The sequence below is a fragment of the Camelus dromedarius genome, chromosome 4 (genome assembly GCF_036321535.1).
Source record: "Camelus dromedarius isolate mCamDro1 chromosome 4, mCamDro1.pat, whole genome shotgun sequence".
NCBI classification, from domain to species: Eukaryota; Metazoa; Chordata; class Mammalia; order Artiodactyla; family Camelidae; genus Camelus; species Camelus dromedarius.
The window spans coordinates 42,946,916-42,965,199 of record NC_087439.1 but is presented as its reverse complement, the minus strand read 5'-3'; the positions used below and the strand labels follow the sequence as shown (position 1 = coordinate 42,965,199).

General features: G+C 37.7%; 1 protein-coding gene across 1 annotated transcript in view; it reads right to left on the bottom strand.

Annotated features, from left to right (window-relative positions):
• Positions 1–1,771: 1,771 nt before the first annotated feature.
• Positions 1,772–18,284, bottom strand: part of XIRP2 (xin actin binding repeat containing 2) — a 67,573-nt gene continuing 51,060 nt past the window's right edge. The window contains exons 7-9 of the mRNA XM_010982467.3: positions 8,732–18,086; positions 6,525–6,658; positions 1,772–1,835 (exon numbers count right to left, since the gene is read on the bottom strand). Coding sequence (XP_010980769.3) covers positions 6,564–6,658; positions 8,732–18,086 — 9,450 coding nt within the window. The 3' untranslated portion in view covers positions 1,772–1,835; positions 6,525–6,563. The remainder of the gene's footprint in view (positions 1,836–6,524; positions 6,659–8,731; positions 18,087–18,284) is intronic.

Sequence of the window (18,284 nt, the reverse complement as noted above, 5' to 3'; positions counted from 1 at the left end):
AAGAATTGTGATAAATATCAGCAATATAGAATGTCACCAATGATGTTATTCGGCATGTTGAAAAACAGAGCAATATACTTAAGTGCCACTTGACAGGAAAACATAGTCATATTTTTCATCTCTTCATTCCAGTCAGAATAAAAGTAGATTCAAACCAATTATGAAAATCATCATAGTGCAATACAAGGAATATGCCATTATGACAGACACGAGATTTCTGATCATTACGTTTACATGTTCAACAAAAGGTTATCAAAATCCCCGAAGTCCTATTTCAGGACATTGGTATTTCTCAGTGCCTGAGTGAGGACTGCAGGTGGCCAGAGATGTTTTACTCAGTGTCACTGTAGCACCTATTCCTTTTAATTTGCTCTTCCACAGTGAGTTGTTCAGACTGAATCTCCGCTCCGGGAAATGAAGGCTTAGTTGTAAATTCACTGCTGGGAGCATCAAAACGTTTTTTGTTAATGTGTGCTGCTCCTACTGTTTCACCATGCCAATGTCTGATGTCCTTCCCCAGTTCTCTTAAATACAAACATGGCATATTGTTACCTTGATCTACAGAATCTACTAAGTTTCGCTCAAAAACGTTCTCATTCTTCTTGGAAAAAGCAGTGATTTTCACAGTGTTAGAAAAGAAGAAGTGTAGATTTTTGTTATTCGAATGATATCTTTTGATGTTTAAGATACTTGGGTCAGAAGAGGGCGTTGAACTTTCCCCCTTTACTATGATCCCACCATTCAGGCCCGCCTTGGGGACAGACTGCACAGGACTGCCAGCAGTAGCTCTGTCAGTCTGTTTATCCAGAGCCATAGCTAGTACATTCCTTGAGTAAGTCTTTTCAGATTCAAATATACCAAGTAACTCTGAGATTCTAGAAGCATTTTCTAACTTTTCAACTTGATACTCATTTGCAGGGTAGTGTGCTTCACTTGACAGTGGCAATAGATTAGGGAATTCTAAAATAGATGTCTTCTGCCTGCAATTACTCAGGTATGAGACTGCTACATAATTGTTATTATTATTCTTATTCAAATTCTCTTTATGATTTTCCGGCACTGCCTCATCATCAGCGTTAGCAACCTGTAAAACTTCTGCACCATCAGGTTCATTAGTTTTTTCATTTTTCTTCTTCTCAGCACTCTGCACAACCACATTAATGTTGTCATTAAGATCTATTTCACTTTTCCTCTTATTCTTTGTATCTTCAGCCTCATTCAGCTTATCTTGCACATTCTTATTTCCTTCCTTCTTCTCATCTCTTTTTGCTTCGTGCATTTCCATTACTTTGATTCCTGTAACATCCTCTTTCTGAGACATATGGATGGACTGCAGGTATGGCTGCAGGAAAGACATGTTATTCTGTTCTTGTAGTTTATTTTCCAGAGTTTTCATGTGTTCTATCAACGAGTCACTTTTAAATGCAGCAGATGTAGGGGTTGTCATTTCTGGCGGCCATTTAGGTTTACTCACTTTGAGCTCTCCCTCAAGGGGGAGTGTTTTCTTAGGCATCTCCCTGGAAGGGGGCCAAATGATTTTTAATTTTCCCCTCTCACCACATTTTCTCAAATCATCCCTTTGCCCTTCACTGTTATCAGCATCTAAATGCTTATTAAGCTCTCCAAGCATGGGGGTGTTTTCCGCACTGTTTTTACACATATTTGGTTCTTCATTAGGAGTAAAGTCAACTGAGCTGCTTTGAGTTTTGCAATTCCATCGATCTTTATGCTGTTTGTGTCCAAAACCCTCATCATAATTTCCTTTAGATTTGAAAAGTTGTTTAAAGTGAGGTTTACAATATATTTGTCCATGAAGTGATGCATAATTTCCCAAACTGCCAAAAACAAAAAAAAATTCTTTTAACATTCTATATATACACTGCAAATTCATAGGGAATTTGAGAATTAATTATTTCAAGAATGAGTCAGAGATTCAGTACGATTAACTTACTGGCAATAGGAATGTGCTTATTAATTGAACGTTTCTGTTAGATAATAGTTACCACTAATACCCTACATGATACTTGTCTTGCAGTATTTAGAATTTCATGCTGTACATCAGGTATTGGTTTAATAGGTATTAGAGTGTAATGCATATGTAGTTATAGATGGTGTAAAATGATAGGGCTAAATCTGTGCTAACTCAGTGATTTATGTGAGGGGTTGCAGTTTTCAATAAATCCTGATTAGCATACATGCAAAAATCACCTATTTGAACTTCCGTGTTAACTGAATTTTGAATGAATTGGAAAGCTTGCCTATGCAATTTTTTATCTGGTCTCATTGGAGAGATCAACAAATAGGGTGCCTGTTAAAATTAAAATCAAATTTAGTCAAAGGCAGCAGCAGCATTTTTAAATATCTCTGAATCTCCACCTAAAAGCAGATCAAAACTTAAAACCCATGGATAAAATTACAACAAAACTAAGTGACAAGGTATCCCCATCAACCTCAAAATATAAGGAGGTAAGGACAAACCAGCAACAGCCACAAGACTAGCATGATAGTTGCATCTATATGGGTGAGAGCAGAGGGAGCAAGGAAGGTGTCTGATGGACCTGAAAATATGAAACCACAAAATAGCCAACCAACACTTCCTGGAAAATGTCACATGCTAACCAGAGAACAGCAGCTGAAATTGGGAGAGGTTTTGCCCTTTCCAACAGCCAGTGAGTGCAAAGGTCCTGTGGTAGGAAAGACTGAAGAGGCTAGAGAAGTCAAACTCAAAACTGACCCACTGAGATTCCCCTCTTAGAAAAAGACCTCCACACTGAGAAAAACAAATATGGGAGTAGAATCAGAATTCAGTTGGGTAGTGATGACAGAAATGGAAAAGAAGGCCCCAGTCAACACGAGGAAGAGGAACCAAGGCAGGAAATCCCCCAAATCAAGACATCATAGCTTTTGGAACAGTATACGAAAACTAGAAGAGGTAGTTCTGTGAAGTTGGGAAAACTATCTTGAATTTTGCTTCTTTCTAAGATTTGGGAAAACTAATTCTATATACAAGTGAGTAACAGAAAAGTATGAAGGCCAGATATCATGCAAAGTTATTAGAAGAATAAGGGTAAGGAGCATTATAACATCACTGGAGACAATGAAAACATGTTAGAAAAACATGTTTTCAAAATATCAAAATTTTAACCTACTATTTCAAAATGAGCTAAAAGACCTTAAGAAAATGATAAAAGACCTGAAACAACAGCATGAATTTTAATTAGGAAAAGTAATAAACAAAGTGTCAGATAGCAGGAAAAAAATAAAAGGAAAAATGCAGACATGTAAGCAATAAAAACTAAACTAAAAGAAATACAATAGCAAATTAACAGAAAGAATCTTAAGAGAAATAGGAAAATAAAAAGATGAAAATGTATAATCATAAATGGTAAAAGAGATAAGGATTTGAGAGATAATAAGAGTTCCCAAAGAAGAAATGAAGTAATGAAACAAATTAACTACTAAAAAAGATGTAATTTAAGGAAAGTTTTCTGACATAAAAAAGTATGAAATTACATATTGAAAGAACACAGTGGAAAACTGACACTATTGATCCAGAATGACCAACACCAAGGAGCAGTCTAATAAGATTACTAGACTTTTAATAAAAAGAAAAAAAATCTTTGTGTATCTAAAAAGGAAAAAAAAAGTGTATGATGCAAGGGAAAGAAAATTAGATTATCAGACATTTCAGACACTTCATACCAGAAGAAAACGAAATAATGGATTTAAGATACTCAATGAAAGAAAATGTAAGCCAAGGATTTTACTTTCAGCAAGATCGATCTTCCATTGTAAAGATCACAAATTGTTATTAGCATGAAAGGACTCTAGGAATATAGTTTCCATGAGCTTTCTGAGAAATCTACTTGAAAATAAGCTTGAACAACCAGAATTACCATAGAAACATCAACATAAAGATTGATGGTAAACATTAAATAATTACCTATAAACTAAGATGAAATGAAGGCAAAGAGGTGATAATATGGCATGCAATGGCTACGTAATATGACAGAAGACAAAGTACAACCGTTTTTACAAATGAGGTGTCGGTGATCAGGGGAGCAAATGCAATTTTTAATACTTTAATAATCAAATTAGCAGTGGCAATAGTTTTATCATTTCAAAACCGTTGTCCAAATGAATATGGGATATTCTAAATTTTTAAAATTTCCTTTGTCCTTGAAAACCAGAAATCCTGAAGTGGGAGAAAGGAGATATGGATGTAATAGAGAAGAAACTAGGCAAAAGCAATGCAATTTTGAATTCAATTTGGAAACATCATTGTGAATTCATGATACATTTTGTCTTTATATGTAAACATTTACAAGTTCTTAATACTAAAAAAAGCTTAGAAACAGTGACCAACCCAGTAGTAAGAGCATCAAGATTGTAGTCTTGAAATGTCATTTCTCACTAAAGAAAACTAAGGCTTAGAGAAATGACTGATTCCAGATCTGGGCCAGTAAATGTCCAAGATGAGCATGGAATATCTAGTCCTATCAGATAATGAAGAAGCTATCCAAGATTACTAAGGCCTTGCCAAAAAGACTCAGGAGACAACCTGAAGTGGCTTCTGCTGGCCAGGGATAGAATAATTTGAGTTTCTGTAATGATGATAATTGCATCTGATTAAAGACAATCAAATGTGTAAATCTATGAGTTTATAACGAATTTAAATATTTTAAAAGTGGTAACCTCTAGGCAATAAGAAATCATTACATTAAATTGTTAAATAAATAATTGATACATTGACAAAACTGGTAAATAAAGGGAAAGAATAACGTATTATTCTTCCTTTCCTCTACCAATTGTACTACTGTGTAACCAATAGTAGATGAGGGGAAGCATCTCCTGTAAAAATACTCTAACTAATAATGAAAAAGAAATAATGAACTAAAGAATATCAACATTTTGCAAACCTCAATTTAATGGATATACATATTAAGCTTCAATATCTATGATCATAAAACAAGAGAAGAGCAGACATAACGTGCTTAGTATATTCTTATCAACCCTCCCGATGTTCTTGCAAAAGGAATCAAATCTTAGTTTAAACTAGAATGTAGATTAAGCTGACACTTTGGCAAAAATACAGAGGGTAAAGGAGCACCTGATCTGCAATTCCAGACTGTGGGAAACTCTACAGTTCAATATCCTGAGTCCTTCAAAAAATAAACTGTAAAGAATGAAAGGAATAGATAGAAAGCCTATAGATTAAAAAGACTTAAAAGATACATCAAAGTTTTTTTTTTTAAAGAACAAAACTAAAGTACAGTATTTAAGAAAGCACATTTGGATAAATGAAACTATAAAAATGCAAGGGAGCAATTATTACAAAGGATACTATTTACTCACAGGGAAGAGACGGGTTGTGTTTGGGTAGGGCCGAGCAAAGAAGGAGTTTCTGGAATGGCTAGCAATGTTGTATTTCTTGACCTTGATAGTAGTTACAAAGTGTTCACTGTATAACAATTTATTGAGCCACACATTTGCTTTGCTTGGCTTTCTGTATTTGTGGGGTTTTCTACAGTGATTTTTTAAAATGTCAGTCATGAAATACAGATTTTTGAGTCCTTATTATACATCAGCCTTTACTAGGTGTTCGCAAGACAAACATTAACACATTTCCTACAGCCAGCGATAATTACTTTAGATGTGTTATGAATGAGGAAAGCACACAGGATGCTGTGATCCATATATGGAGGTTAAAGCAGGTCTCCTCAGAAGAATGAGTGGATATTAGCAGGACTGAGAGCTGAGGGAGAGGCAAGGGAAAAATCCAAGGAGCAGCAATAATATTTTGGGCCAGCCAGATGTGACATAGAAAAGTAATGATTCTGAGGAACTGAAAGAAATTGTCTTCATGAAAAATAATGTGCAAGGGTGGAAGGGGTGTTAGGAGAAGAGAAGGGACAGAACTTCCTTTTAAGTCATATGAAGATGCTAATTTTTTGGGGGGGAGGGTATAGCTCAGTGGTAGAGTATGTACTTAGCATGCACAAGGTCCTTGGGTTCAATCCCAGTATCAACATTAAAAAATAAACAAATAAACCGAATTACCTCCCCTCCCCTCAAAAGAAAGTAAAAACAAACAAACAAACAAAAACAAAGAAAAATAGATGCAAATGTTTTGGATCAAGGAAGCCATTATATGTTTTAAACAGGGTAGTGAGCTCAGATTTGCATTTCAGAAAGATGATCCTCCCCACATTACGAAGCATGGCATTGGGGCAGGTTGGTGGTTGTGGTGATGGTGGTGAGAAGAACTCTTGATTTTTCTTATTTATGTGGTCTCCATGTTTGGACAAAGGGATCCTTCTGGATTTAAGAAAGCAAAATATCAAAAGGAAAATGGTCACAGCCCTCCTGAGCAACACAGAACAGAACATGACCTCATCCCCTCTTGCTGTTGCCTTAACTGATGGCAGCAAGAGCTGGAGAATGCCATTTTTGAGACATGCAATGTTATAAGTACTCTGCAGGCTCTGTGAATCTTTGTGCCCCAGAACACAAAAACATTTTACCTCAGCTTACTGTTGCAGTGGTGGCATCGGAAGCAGGACTTATGAAAACTCTGCTTGTCTGCTACTAGGCACTCCATTGGATAAACGGTCTTTTGACAAAGTATACATGTCTCTTTGTCTTGGAGTTGCAGCTTCTAAAATTAAAAATTTATAAAAGCTCATGCAATTCTGTCTTCAGTCACATTGTTTTACAAAACAAAGGATAACAAAACAAACGACAACAGCATGTTACCTGGCCATGCAGTTAAGTAGAAAGCTCTAAGACTAATGTTCTGAATGCTGCTCCTCTGAACGCAGGGCATCCTAACATCAAGGTTTGAGGCTCTGCTACCATCAACCTTACTCTGGTGTCTCTACTATTTCTACATTGTGAAAGTTGACTTTTATTATTTATTATTAGACATACATGATGTGTTCATGAATCTTACTACATTAAAAAGAATATACAGGAAACTCAGCCGTGAGGAGCCCTGAGAGCATGTATCATTCTATATAACTGAACTTTCCATATACGTGAAGGTTTACACCTAACTTGATCTAAAGTTTTTGTTTTGAAAGCATTCTGGAGAGATTTTTCTAAAATATGTACATATCTTTTTCAGATGATATTATATTTGTTTAAATATTTTCTTGATGACTTAGTGTCGACTCTATGACACCAATTCTCAACTTTAAGACAATGAGACTCCTAAATACATTGAAACGTTCAAGGCCATTTGTCCCCAATCTAAACAGCTTTAGATTTTAAGGCTTTGGAGATTCTTACATCAGTCTCTCAGAACCTTCCTACTCTTCCCTTGCTCTACCTACAGTCACTTGCTGCTGGGAATGCCACTAACCAGTGTTCGCGTAGTAGTTCAAACCCGGCCTGGAACTTTCACTGTAGCATTGTTTTGATCCTAACAATGACCCTGTGAGAATAACTAAGCTTTCATAGTAGTTATATACAAAAGCATACAGGCTTAATGTTCTTTATACAAATAAATACATACATGTTAATGCTTTCATGCTCAATTTGGGCTACTGAGAAATCTGGGAGACACATTTCTATATTTAATACAAGTTTCCTTGTGTTTTTTACATTTTTAGTTATCTTAACAGAAACTGAGCTTTTGAAATTAATTAGACAGCTTTGCTTAATTATGTAAGAAGCAAGTACATTAAGAAATCATATTAACCTGATAAACTAGACACATATGTTGCAAATATGATAGAGGCATAATTATTTTTTTCAGCAGTTTTAATTTTTAAGCTTGCTATTTCTTTCAGTCTGTCTAAAAGAATGCACTACCCTAATTATGTTAATTTTTTATTGTGAAGCCTCATCAATTATAAAAAGTAGAAAAATACAAAGAAATGAGCTGCTCTCTGGATTTTAAGAAATATGTACTAAGTTCATATGTTTTAAATATCCCTCTTTCCAAATACAGTCACATTTTCAAGTGTATTGTCCATGTTCATCTGTGAATAAGGCCAATTGAGCTATCATTTGGGGTTTTGAAAAGGTAAAAAAAAAAATCACTTACAGGGAAAAAAATGAGGGACATTAGAGAAAGCTAATTCCATCCAACTCAGTAACAATAATTAATATAGAAAAGGTCTAATTCCATACCTACACTTTTGTGAGAGATTCCAATCAATAAAAATCCTTAAAGTACATGTGAAGACTGTAAATTGTTTCTTGGATTATTACCAGGCTGTACTGAATTCAAATGCAAACACCATTTAAGTCCGGCAGTTAAAAATATGTCAATAGTAGATCAAGGGATATTATCTAATATTGTCTTAAACATGTAGATAAAATACTTTAAATAAGAAATATTCATAATGTGCAAATAGCATACAATTACTAATAAGTATAGTGTTACATATAATAATTAATAATATCATAATAACAATTATTATTATACCTGCTGCTTTATCCAAAGCCTCATATACTTTGACAAATACAGGTCTCAGTAATCGATAGAGTAGTATTTGTTATTCTCACACAGTGTGGGTGAATCATATTGAATGCTTTTGTAAAGAGAACGTAATAAAAGCAAGCATTGTAAAAGAAAGGATATCAACAAGCAGGGAAAGCTGTTAGTTTTAGGTTACGCTGTTTAGTTCTTTCCATGTACTCTTTCAACTGCAAGTGGTCTTAGTAATGGAACACGTGCCTTTAAATGGGTTAATGTTACTTCACATTTGGCAAGCTCATTTACCGTGTATAAATGCAGCTTCCTCTTGGAAGGTGGTTTTCATCTCAGTTGCCAAAGCATCTGAGGCTGCATATCCCAGGTTTTTAAAAACTCTCTCACTCTCCTGCCATGTCTCTTGAAAATTCCTCCTGAGTTCTTTAGGTGAGTCAGAAACATCTAAAATATGGCCAGCGATGACATCCTCATAGGTTGGTGGGGCATGCTTGAAGTCAAAGCCAGACCTTCCAGCTTCTGAGCTGTGTGACGAAGAGACTGTCATCTTCGACCCAACAACTTGACTCTCGAATGCATCCACACCTGAGAAATGTTCACCTAGAGACCTTGTTTCAGAGCTGCTGGGATGCTTCACAGGAATCGTTTCTTGCAGCTCTCTTGGATGGTTGCGAGAAAAGCTCGTAAAGCTACTATTTTCTAAAGACGTTAATCCAAATTCCTCCTTACAAAATGAGTGACTTTCTTGTTTTATATTATGGTTTGCCTCTCCATTTGCATAAACTCTTCTATTTGACTTTGCTTCAAAAACTGGACCCTCCTCAAATCCCCTGAACCATTTGTTTATTTCATTTTCATGGTCATTCATGAAATTCTCAGCCATCTGAACAGTCCGGTTGGCGGCTTCGTATCTCTGCGCGTGCTCTGACAGGCGGGGTCCATCGACTTTGCGGATGATTTCAACTGCATCAAAACTCTCGGTATCTGGCACTAAGCCCTTAGTGGAATTTACTCCGTCTTTGTGAACGTAAGTCGCCCTTTTCTCTACTTTCCTAACTTCCTCTTGAGCTTCCATTGAGTCTCTGAAGGAACCACTATCAACATGATTGACACTTATAGGTATTGTGATTGTAGGTGGAGAATCCCTACCTCGAGCCTCTATCTTAATTTGACGGCGAAGTGTGGCAGGAGATGTGATGATCTCAGACCTCTTCTCTACTATGGGGACCGGGGTTACTGACGAACATGGGACGGTCCCTCTGGATAACTTTGCAGTGGTGTCTTTGAGTTTGACAAGTTGCTCAGAGCCACTCCGGGGTGGAGACGGGGAGGCATTTGCTCCGTGAATTCTAGGTGGCTGTGGCACAGGCCTTGGTGACGGCTCAGCAAAGCTGTCCTTTTTAGGGGACTGAGAAAGCTCACCCTTAGTAGAGGTTTCTGTTCGCCGGGCGGTAGACTCGATAGTTATGAAAGTCGGTGATGGTGGGCGTGTTTTTAACGAGGCAAGAGAAACCTTGGTATCATCTAGTTTAATTTGCTGATGGGTTTTCACATGATGATGAGCAGTTTCTTCCTGATGAGTTGCTACTTGGTGATGCTCTGTTTTTTCTACAATTGTGCTTTCTTTTTGCTCAGTGTTTTTATTATAGTTGACATTAGCATCAGACACTTTGGATACTGTTTCATTAAGACTAGTAGCTTTATTTCTCTGCTTTCCTGCTTTGGAGGATATCATGGCTGTTTGAATTACATTTTCACAGGACACAAGCATATCCTCTGCCTGACTTTTAATGTGTGTTATTTCTTCTTTGATTTTTTCTACGTTATTCTCCATAGCAATGCGAACTCCATATTCTCTTTTTTCCTCACTTAATAGCCATGCTGGACTAACATTTAACAGCATCTGAAATGTTTTAAGGCCATTTTTGTCTGGCTCCGCTTCAAACTGTTTTACCCTAGACAAAATCTGTTGTAGTTCTTCACGTTTTCTCAAGAATTCCAATATATTTACAGCACATTTTCCATCATCCTGCTGGGATTCTTTCACAGAGGAAACTGAAGATTTGTTCTGTGTAATCTCTTGCTTTGAATCTTTAGTACTAGAAAAGACTTGTTTCTGTTGTATGCCCTTGACGCCAAGACATTTTTCTTCCTGCAGATTATTATATGACTGGGGCAATTTTTTACATTCAACTTGACTTTCAGAAGTCCCTATTTGTGTTTGCTGAAAATTCTGAGTCTGTGAATCAAGATGTGTACCAGTAACCTTTTGTTCGACTATCTTCTGGGCTGATTTATTCAAATGTTCTTGTTTTGTTTCAACTGTTAGTCTCTCTCTCTTTGGACTGGTCATTGGTGGTCCTTGAATTGTTTCCTCACTTCCTGAAAGTTTCTCACTCTCAGATTCTCTAAATTCTCTTTTCTTCTCTTGAACTATATTGAGCTTACTTTCATGGCTTTCCCCTGTGGATTCCATAGGCAATTTTATTGTTACTCTTTTCTCTTTCTTAGGTAACTGGTGATACTTTTCAGTCACAGATTGTTTATGGCTGTATTCAGTGCTTGCTTCAGTTTTCTCAGTTTCCTGGTACTGTTGTTTGGTAGTGGTTTGAACATCAGCTTCAGATTGCTTTTTATGGCTTGCATAGCTGTGGTTTGTTTCATTTAACTTATGATCTAGTGTTGGAAGTGTGATGGTTTTAACTTTGAAAGTTGGGGAAACTGGTTTGCTTTGGGGCAGGTGCAATTGTTCCAGATACTTCTTCTGCTGTGTTTGCTGTGTACTACATTCTTGGTGACTCTGTTTTGTTTCACAAGCTGATTTAGACTGGATCATGTCCCTTGTGCTCTGTAAAACTTCCTTTTTCATGCTATCTTTGTCCTCTGAGGCTGCTGGAACATGTTGGAGCCTCTTGGCTGTGACTGTCACTGCTGATGTGGAAAGCTGGTTATCAGCACACACTCCTGGTACTTGAGAAAGACTTTGAGATACCAGGTTGGTTTGGGCTACAGTGACCTGTGAATCCATTCCATGTAGGGCACCCTCTTCCTTTGTTTTTTGTAACAGGACTTCCTTTCCAAACTCTGATACTTTTTTATTTTGGCTTTCTGTTTTGACTATGTTGTAGCAAGAACTCTCCTGTTTCTGTTTTTCAAGCTCTTCTCTTTGTTGTCTGTATTTTTCTTCAGCAATCATTAAAGGCGTCTTAAATTTTCTCATGTAAGGTTTTGGACTTTGCTGTCCCACATCTGCTGGAAATGAATGAGACTTGACGAGAGGCGCTACCAGTTTTGCCTTAGGCAGTGAAATTTCTGGAGCCATCTGGGACAGTGACCTTGTAGAGTCCATAGATAATTGTTTTCCTTTATCAAGACTTTTTCTCGATGTGTTCTGCTTTGTCTCTATGTGTTCACTGCTAGTTGCCATTATTACTCTTTTCTGATCCTTTGAGGGAGTAATTTTATATTCCAAATCTGGCAGGGAACTTTCCAATTCTTCTTTTGAGGAACTGTGATTCTTTTTATTATCTATCTGCTTGGAAAATTTGGGTTTGGGGAGTGTGGGAGGTGGCAAACGTCCTCTTGATTTTCCTGTTATGATTTTAGCTTGAGAGCTTGAGGCTTCTTCTTGGGAATGTTGTATGAATGCTCCACTGTGCTTTTCTTGAACAGAGGAGGAAAGGAGATGTGCTGGCTTTAGAGATGGAGTTAGAGGAGGAGGGGGTGGTGGAAACATGGATAGACATTCTCTTTCAGATTTCTCATCTTCTGGTGGTGGAGGAAGAGGGAGGCATGGAAAATTTTCAAATTCAGCCTTTATCTTCTCTGTGGACAGTGAGGGAGGAAATGCATTTTGTTCGGGCAACATCATCAAAGGAGGTGGAGGAGGAAGAGGAAATTCAATTTCTGACGATGCATTGGATGGTGGAGGAGGTGGTGGAGATGGAGGTGGAAGAGGGAATTCACTTTCTTTAGCATTATTTTCAGGGTTAAAGTTCATTGGATTAAAGGACATTTCCATTGCCATTTTTAAATCTGTGGAAGTATTTGTCTTCATTAGAAAGTCCTGGCTCCTCAGATGAATATCAGTCTGCTTTTTGTCAGTTGCCTTAAATTTATTGTGGCTTTTTTGGGAGACTTTCACTTCTGTTACATTTGACATATCTTGATCCACAGGCAAAGTCTGCTGCACTGGCTGAGGGTTCATGTTCTTTTTCTTTATATCTTTATTAGAATATTGCGTTTCTTGCTTTAACAAAGTCTGTTTCTTAAAGTCCCCTGAAACATCATATGCTTTTCCAGTCATCTTGTTGACTGGACCCTGGGTTAAACTGGGCTTAGAGCTTTGTGCATCTGTTGGTATGTTAGTGATGTTGGTATTTTTAGGACTCTTGACAGGGAAAGCCTCAATCTTCTTGTGGTCATTCCTTAGGTCGCAAGTTTGAGTCTGTTGCTTTCCAGTTGTTTTCTCAATAGACTGAAAAGAGTTAAAGACAGCATCCTTCTTTTGTTCTCTCACTGCCTCTGATTCCTTGGTTTTGGAATTTTCCCTAACTGACATTGTTGAAGCCAATTGTCTGCTCACATGTTCATCCCTAAGATGTTGCTCTGTTGTGTTATCAGTCCAGATACCCATTCTGTCTCCTGATTCCAATACATTTTTAATAGCTTTGTGGGGTGAATTAGATAGCCTTCTAAGGTTTTTCTCAACAGCATTATTGTTTTGTTCACGATCTGCGACAATCTTTACAGTGCCTTTGGGGGCTTTTGAAAGATTAACCTCAGTTCTTTCTTCTGTGAAATTCCCATGACACGATTTGCCTGCAGTTTGATTGAGAATGTCTGTTCCCCCTTGCCACCTGGCCGCTGGCTCAAATGGTCCTGGTCTTGGCTGAAGAACACTTTTTTTGTCCCTCTCGACAGCTACCTGATGAATCTCTGTTTTCTCCTCTTTTTCAGATCCTCCCATCACAGACTTCACATCTTCTTTGATTATACTTTTTTTATCTACCTCTTTGAAAGCTCTTTGTGCTTCTTTCAGACTCCTTAATGATGCTTCAAGGTCATCTAGGATAAGCTCCTTTTTCAGGATTTCCGTCCTTGTGTTTGCTGTCTTTTCAAGGCATTCAATAGCTTTCTCAATATCCCCAGGGATGGCATCAGGCTGTTTAGATTCTTTCCATTTTTGGCTTGATTCTTTAAGTGACTTGAGTGTGGCCAGCATGTCACCTTTTAAAATTTCTTCCGTTTTAGCCACTGTTTTCTGACTTACGGCCTGGCTGAGGGAATTTAGGGTTGACTTCAAATCACCTCTTATAATTTCTTCTTTGGGTATCATGCAAGATGTACTCTGGGGTGCCGTCATAAAAACCTTAACTGTATTGTGCACATCTCCTGGGATGATGTCAGTTTCACTAACAGTACGTTCAACTTGAGATCGTCTTTTCTTTAATAACAATTTGGTGCCTTCTACATCACCACCAATTATTTCTTCCTCCTTTTCTTGTTTCATAGCTGTCAGTGTTTCATTTGACCCTGTCTGGAGTTGTTTGAGATAATCCAAAGCTCCAGTTTCTATGCATGTTGTGAAAAACTGAACATTTCCCCTCTCAGAGGCATCAATTTTAGCCCTTTCAGTTATTTTATTGTTTGATATGGAAGACAGCAAATTATGAATGGTACGTTTTACATCGCCCCCTATTACTTCTTCACGCTCAATTGTGTCACTAGTATTTTCATGGAGAAGACAATAGATAGTCATGTTAATATCTCCCCTTTCATCTTCCTGAATTAAAATGCCTTTCTTTACAGAGTTTTGCTCAGAGAACAAGTTTTTTATTGCTTGTTGTACATCACCACTCACTATCTCTTCTTTTTCAGCATGAAATTCTGTTGATCTGTTTAATAATTGAGTTTTGGTCAAATTAACATGTCCCTTCTCTTCTTCACTAACCAAAATCTCTCTTTTTGTACAGTCTTTTTTGGAAAGTAGGTTCACCATTATATTTCTGAGATCAACCCTGATAATCTCTTCTTTCTGTATCTCAGGAGATGCTTGATTCATTAGCTTGTATTTTGCCATCCGAACATCTCCAACTTCATCAGCTTCAATAATGATGCCAGGAGCCTCAATAACTTTTTGAGAGTAGAGTTCTTCTAAGGTTTCTTTAATGCTCTTGCCAATAATTTCCACCTTTTCTACCCTGTTTTCAGTAAATTTATGAAGGGGTGTAGTTTCAAAGAGCCATGTCGTTGTCTTGACATCAGAAGGAGGGATTTCTTCCTTGGTGATTTTTGTGATGCTTTCGTCTGCTTCGTTAATAGAATCCAAAGTTTGATTTTCAAAAAGCCATACTGCCTGCTTAACGTCCCCTTTCTGCATCTCTTCCTGGGTGACTGTTTTGATATTTTCATATTCTGACCTGTCTCCTCTCAGCTCATCTAGAGTATGAGTCTCAAATAGCCAAGTAGATGTTTTAACATTACCCTTTTGTATTTCATTGACACTCACAGTTCTTACATAAGTATTCTTATCCAAATTTTCAGACTCAAAGAATTTTTTACTTGTCTTTACATCCCCACCTTGAATGTAGTCTACAGTGGGCACAATATCATGTGGTTCTTTTGAAATCTGATCCAGTGGCTGGGTTTCAAATCTGTATCTGACAGAACTAACATCTCCCTTCTGAATGGCTTCTTGTGTGACAGATTTAATAACATACACAGTCTCCGATTCATTAATTGAGTCTAATGGTTTTGTTTCAAAAAGCCACCTTGTCCCTCGTACATCTCCGTGAATTACTTCTTCCTTTTTAACTGTTGTCACTTCATGATAAAACCCTTCTCGATCTTGAATTGCATAGAGTGGCTGGGTTTCAAAGAGCATTCTGTAGCTTTTTACATCACCCTTTATTACTTCGTCAGTAATTGTTTTCTTGGTGCTGATAAAGTCAGATTCCTCTTTAATCTCATCTAAAGAAAAAGTCTCAAAAATAAAGCACCCCTTTCTTACATCTCCACCTTGTATGTCTGTCACTGTCTTAACTAATTCACTGTCTTGGCTTTCTTTTATCATATCAATGGGTTGATTTTCAAAAAGCCACCTACAATTTAAAACATTGCCTTTCTGAATATCTTCAGCCTTTAGGGTTTTGATCTTTTTCAAAACTTCCTCTGAACTGGAACTAATAGAATCTAAGGACTGATTTTCAAATTTATGCCGCATGCCAGAGACATCCCCAGCTTGGATGTCCATTTCTACGGCCTTGATTTCCTTTCCTTCTTCTCCCTGTATGCTGTCCAAATTTTCTGTCTCAAAAAGAAAACATGCTGTTCGAACATCCCCACCATGGATTTCCTCTCGTTTTACAGTTTGCAGCTTGACTGTTGTTTCAGAGCCATCTCTTATGGCATCAAGTGGCTGAGTTTCAAAGAGCCAAGTACAGGCTTTGACGTCTCCCTTTTGAATTTCTTCACTGCCGGTCATTAATGAAACTTTTTCATACAGAGACTCCATTGGCTGGGTTTCAAAAAGCCATCTACAGGTTTTGACATCCCCTTTGACAATATCTGTAGCTTGTTCAGTTTTACTTTCTATGTCTTCCAGGTTGCTAAAATATTTAATTGAATCAAGAGGTTGGGTTTCAAACAGCCATTTAGCAGATTTCACATTTCCAGTCTGTATTTCTTGAGCAGATATTCCTCTGATTATCTGAAACTTATGAATGCTTTCATCAAACTGGTCAATGGGCCTAGTTTCAAAAAGCCACAGACAGCTTCTTACATCCCCTCTCAGGATTTCTTCTTGCTGGACTGTCTTTACTTGATGGTATTTTCCAAGGGGATCTTGAATGGCATATAGTGGTGTTGTTTCAAAGAGGGATTTATTTAACTCAACAGCGCCCCTTGTGACCCCTTCCACTTCTATTTTGTGTGATGCATCAAATGTAATTAAATTGTTAGATTCAAAGATATGAGTGTAATTCCTTACATCTCCTCTGTCCACTTCTTCAAGTTTCACTGTTCGTATATACTCTTTCTTATCTTCTCTAATCTCTTCCAGAGGTTGGGTTTCGAAAATCCATTTTTGGTGTCTAACATCCCCCTTTTCTTCTTCAGAAGCAGTAATTTTTTGAAGTTTTCCTACATCTGGGCTAGCTTTTAAAGCCTCTGTTGGAAGGGTTTCAAAGACATGCTTCATAGTTTGTACATCACCCCCTATTATCTCTTCAGATCTTAGAGGGTCTGCATCAGGAACTTCTTTTAGAATGTCTAATGGCTGTGTTTCAAACATCCAACACTTTCTAGAGACATCTGTACCTATGATTGTTTCCTTTTCAATGGTGACTTCTGACTCTTCATTGATTTTCTCCAAAGGTTGAGTTTCAAATAACCACTTTGCCCTACTCACTCCGCCTTTGACATTTTCTTCCATGGATATTCCTCGGACAACTTTAATTTCTGTGATCTCCTTGTTAATTGTGTCCAAGGGCTGTGTTTCAAACATCCAACGTGCTGTTCTCACATCTCCCTTTTCAACATCTTCTCTGTGAACAGTTTTAATTTCTAGCATTTGACCTAAACCATCTCTGATAACGTACAATGGTTGAGTTTCAAAACATTTTATGCTTCTCTTAACATTTCCCTTAATTTCTTTGAGCTCAGATCTGAGCTGCAGCAGGTGCACCTCATCTACTGAGTGAAGCTGTCCAAGTTGATCCAGATGTTGAGTTTCAAACATGTATCTCACAGTCTTGACATCCCCCCCAGTTATGTCCTTTATGGCAGTTACTCTTGATTCTTCTTGACTTTGATGCATTTTATTCAGTGAGTCTAATGGCTTTGTTTCAAACATCCAGCGGGCTGTGCGGACATCTCCTCTGGCTAGCTCAGGAATTTTCTCTGCATTTCCTTCAGTGCCAGAAGAATGATCCCCCAGTGTATCTATGGGTTGGGTTTCAAACATCCATGTGGTATATTTCACATCACCACCAGCAATGATTTCTTGATCAGCAATGCCCTTGGAGATGCTATCTTCATCTGGAGAGCCATTATTGATGGAATCTAATGGCTGATTCTCAAAGATCCATCTCATGGACTGCACCTCTCCCTTCAGAATTTCATCCCACTCCAAGTGTTCTCTTTCTGAGTTCAGACCTTTTTGAGAAGTGTCATTCGTATGTTCAAAAACATACCGGGCTTGCTGCACATCTGCTGAAACTGAGCTCCCTGGGTTCACTTGACTAGAGACGATCTCAGAAACCTCACTGATATAATCTTTTTCTAAGTTTTTTCTTAACTCTGGATGGATGTGTTTATATAAACGGTTTAATTCATACAAATTTCTTTGCTTGGAATATAATTCTTTGGGGACTGGTGGTATTCTAGGAGGGCTGGGGAGTTCAGGGGACTGGGAAAATGCTGTCACATCTAGTGGAGCTTGAAGTATGTTGGGTGGGGGAGGAGGAAATTCTTCTGTCCTTCCCAAAGGAGCAGCATTAACTTGTGTCAGAGCTGAGGAAGTGGAACTGTGGTCACTGTATCTCGTGGCTGATGTTTCCTTCCTCTGGCTGTGTGAAGTATAAGAAGTGGAAGAGGTACCCACAACTGATGATGGCTTTAAAGTCTCTTCATATTCACTTCCAATCTTTAAGGGAGAGAAAATCGAATCTTATAAAGTTGAGTTAGTGGCGGAGCCTTCCTAGGCATGGCCCTTCACCTGCCCACCTACTGGGACATCTCCATTGGGAACCACAGGTGATATGCTCCATTTAGAGACCTACTTAGAAGCAATATTCAGTGTTTGTCACTATCTTTCCTATAATCCAGTTGCACTTTTAGAGTT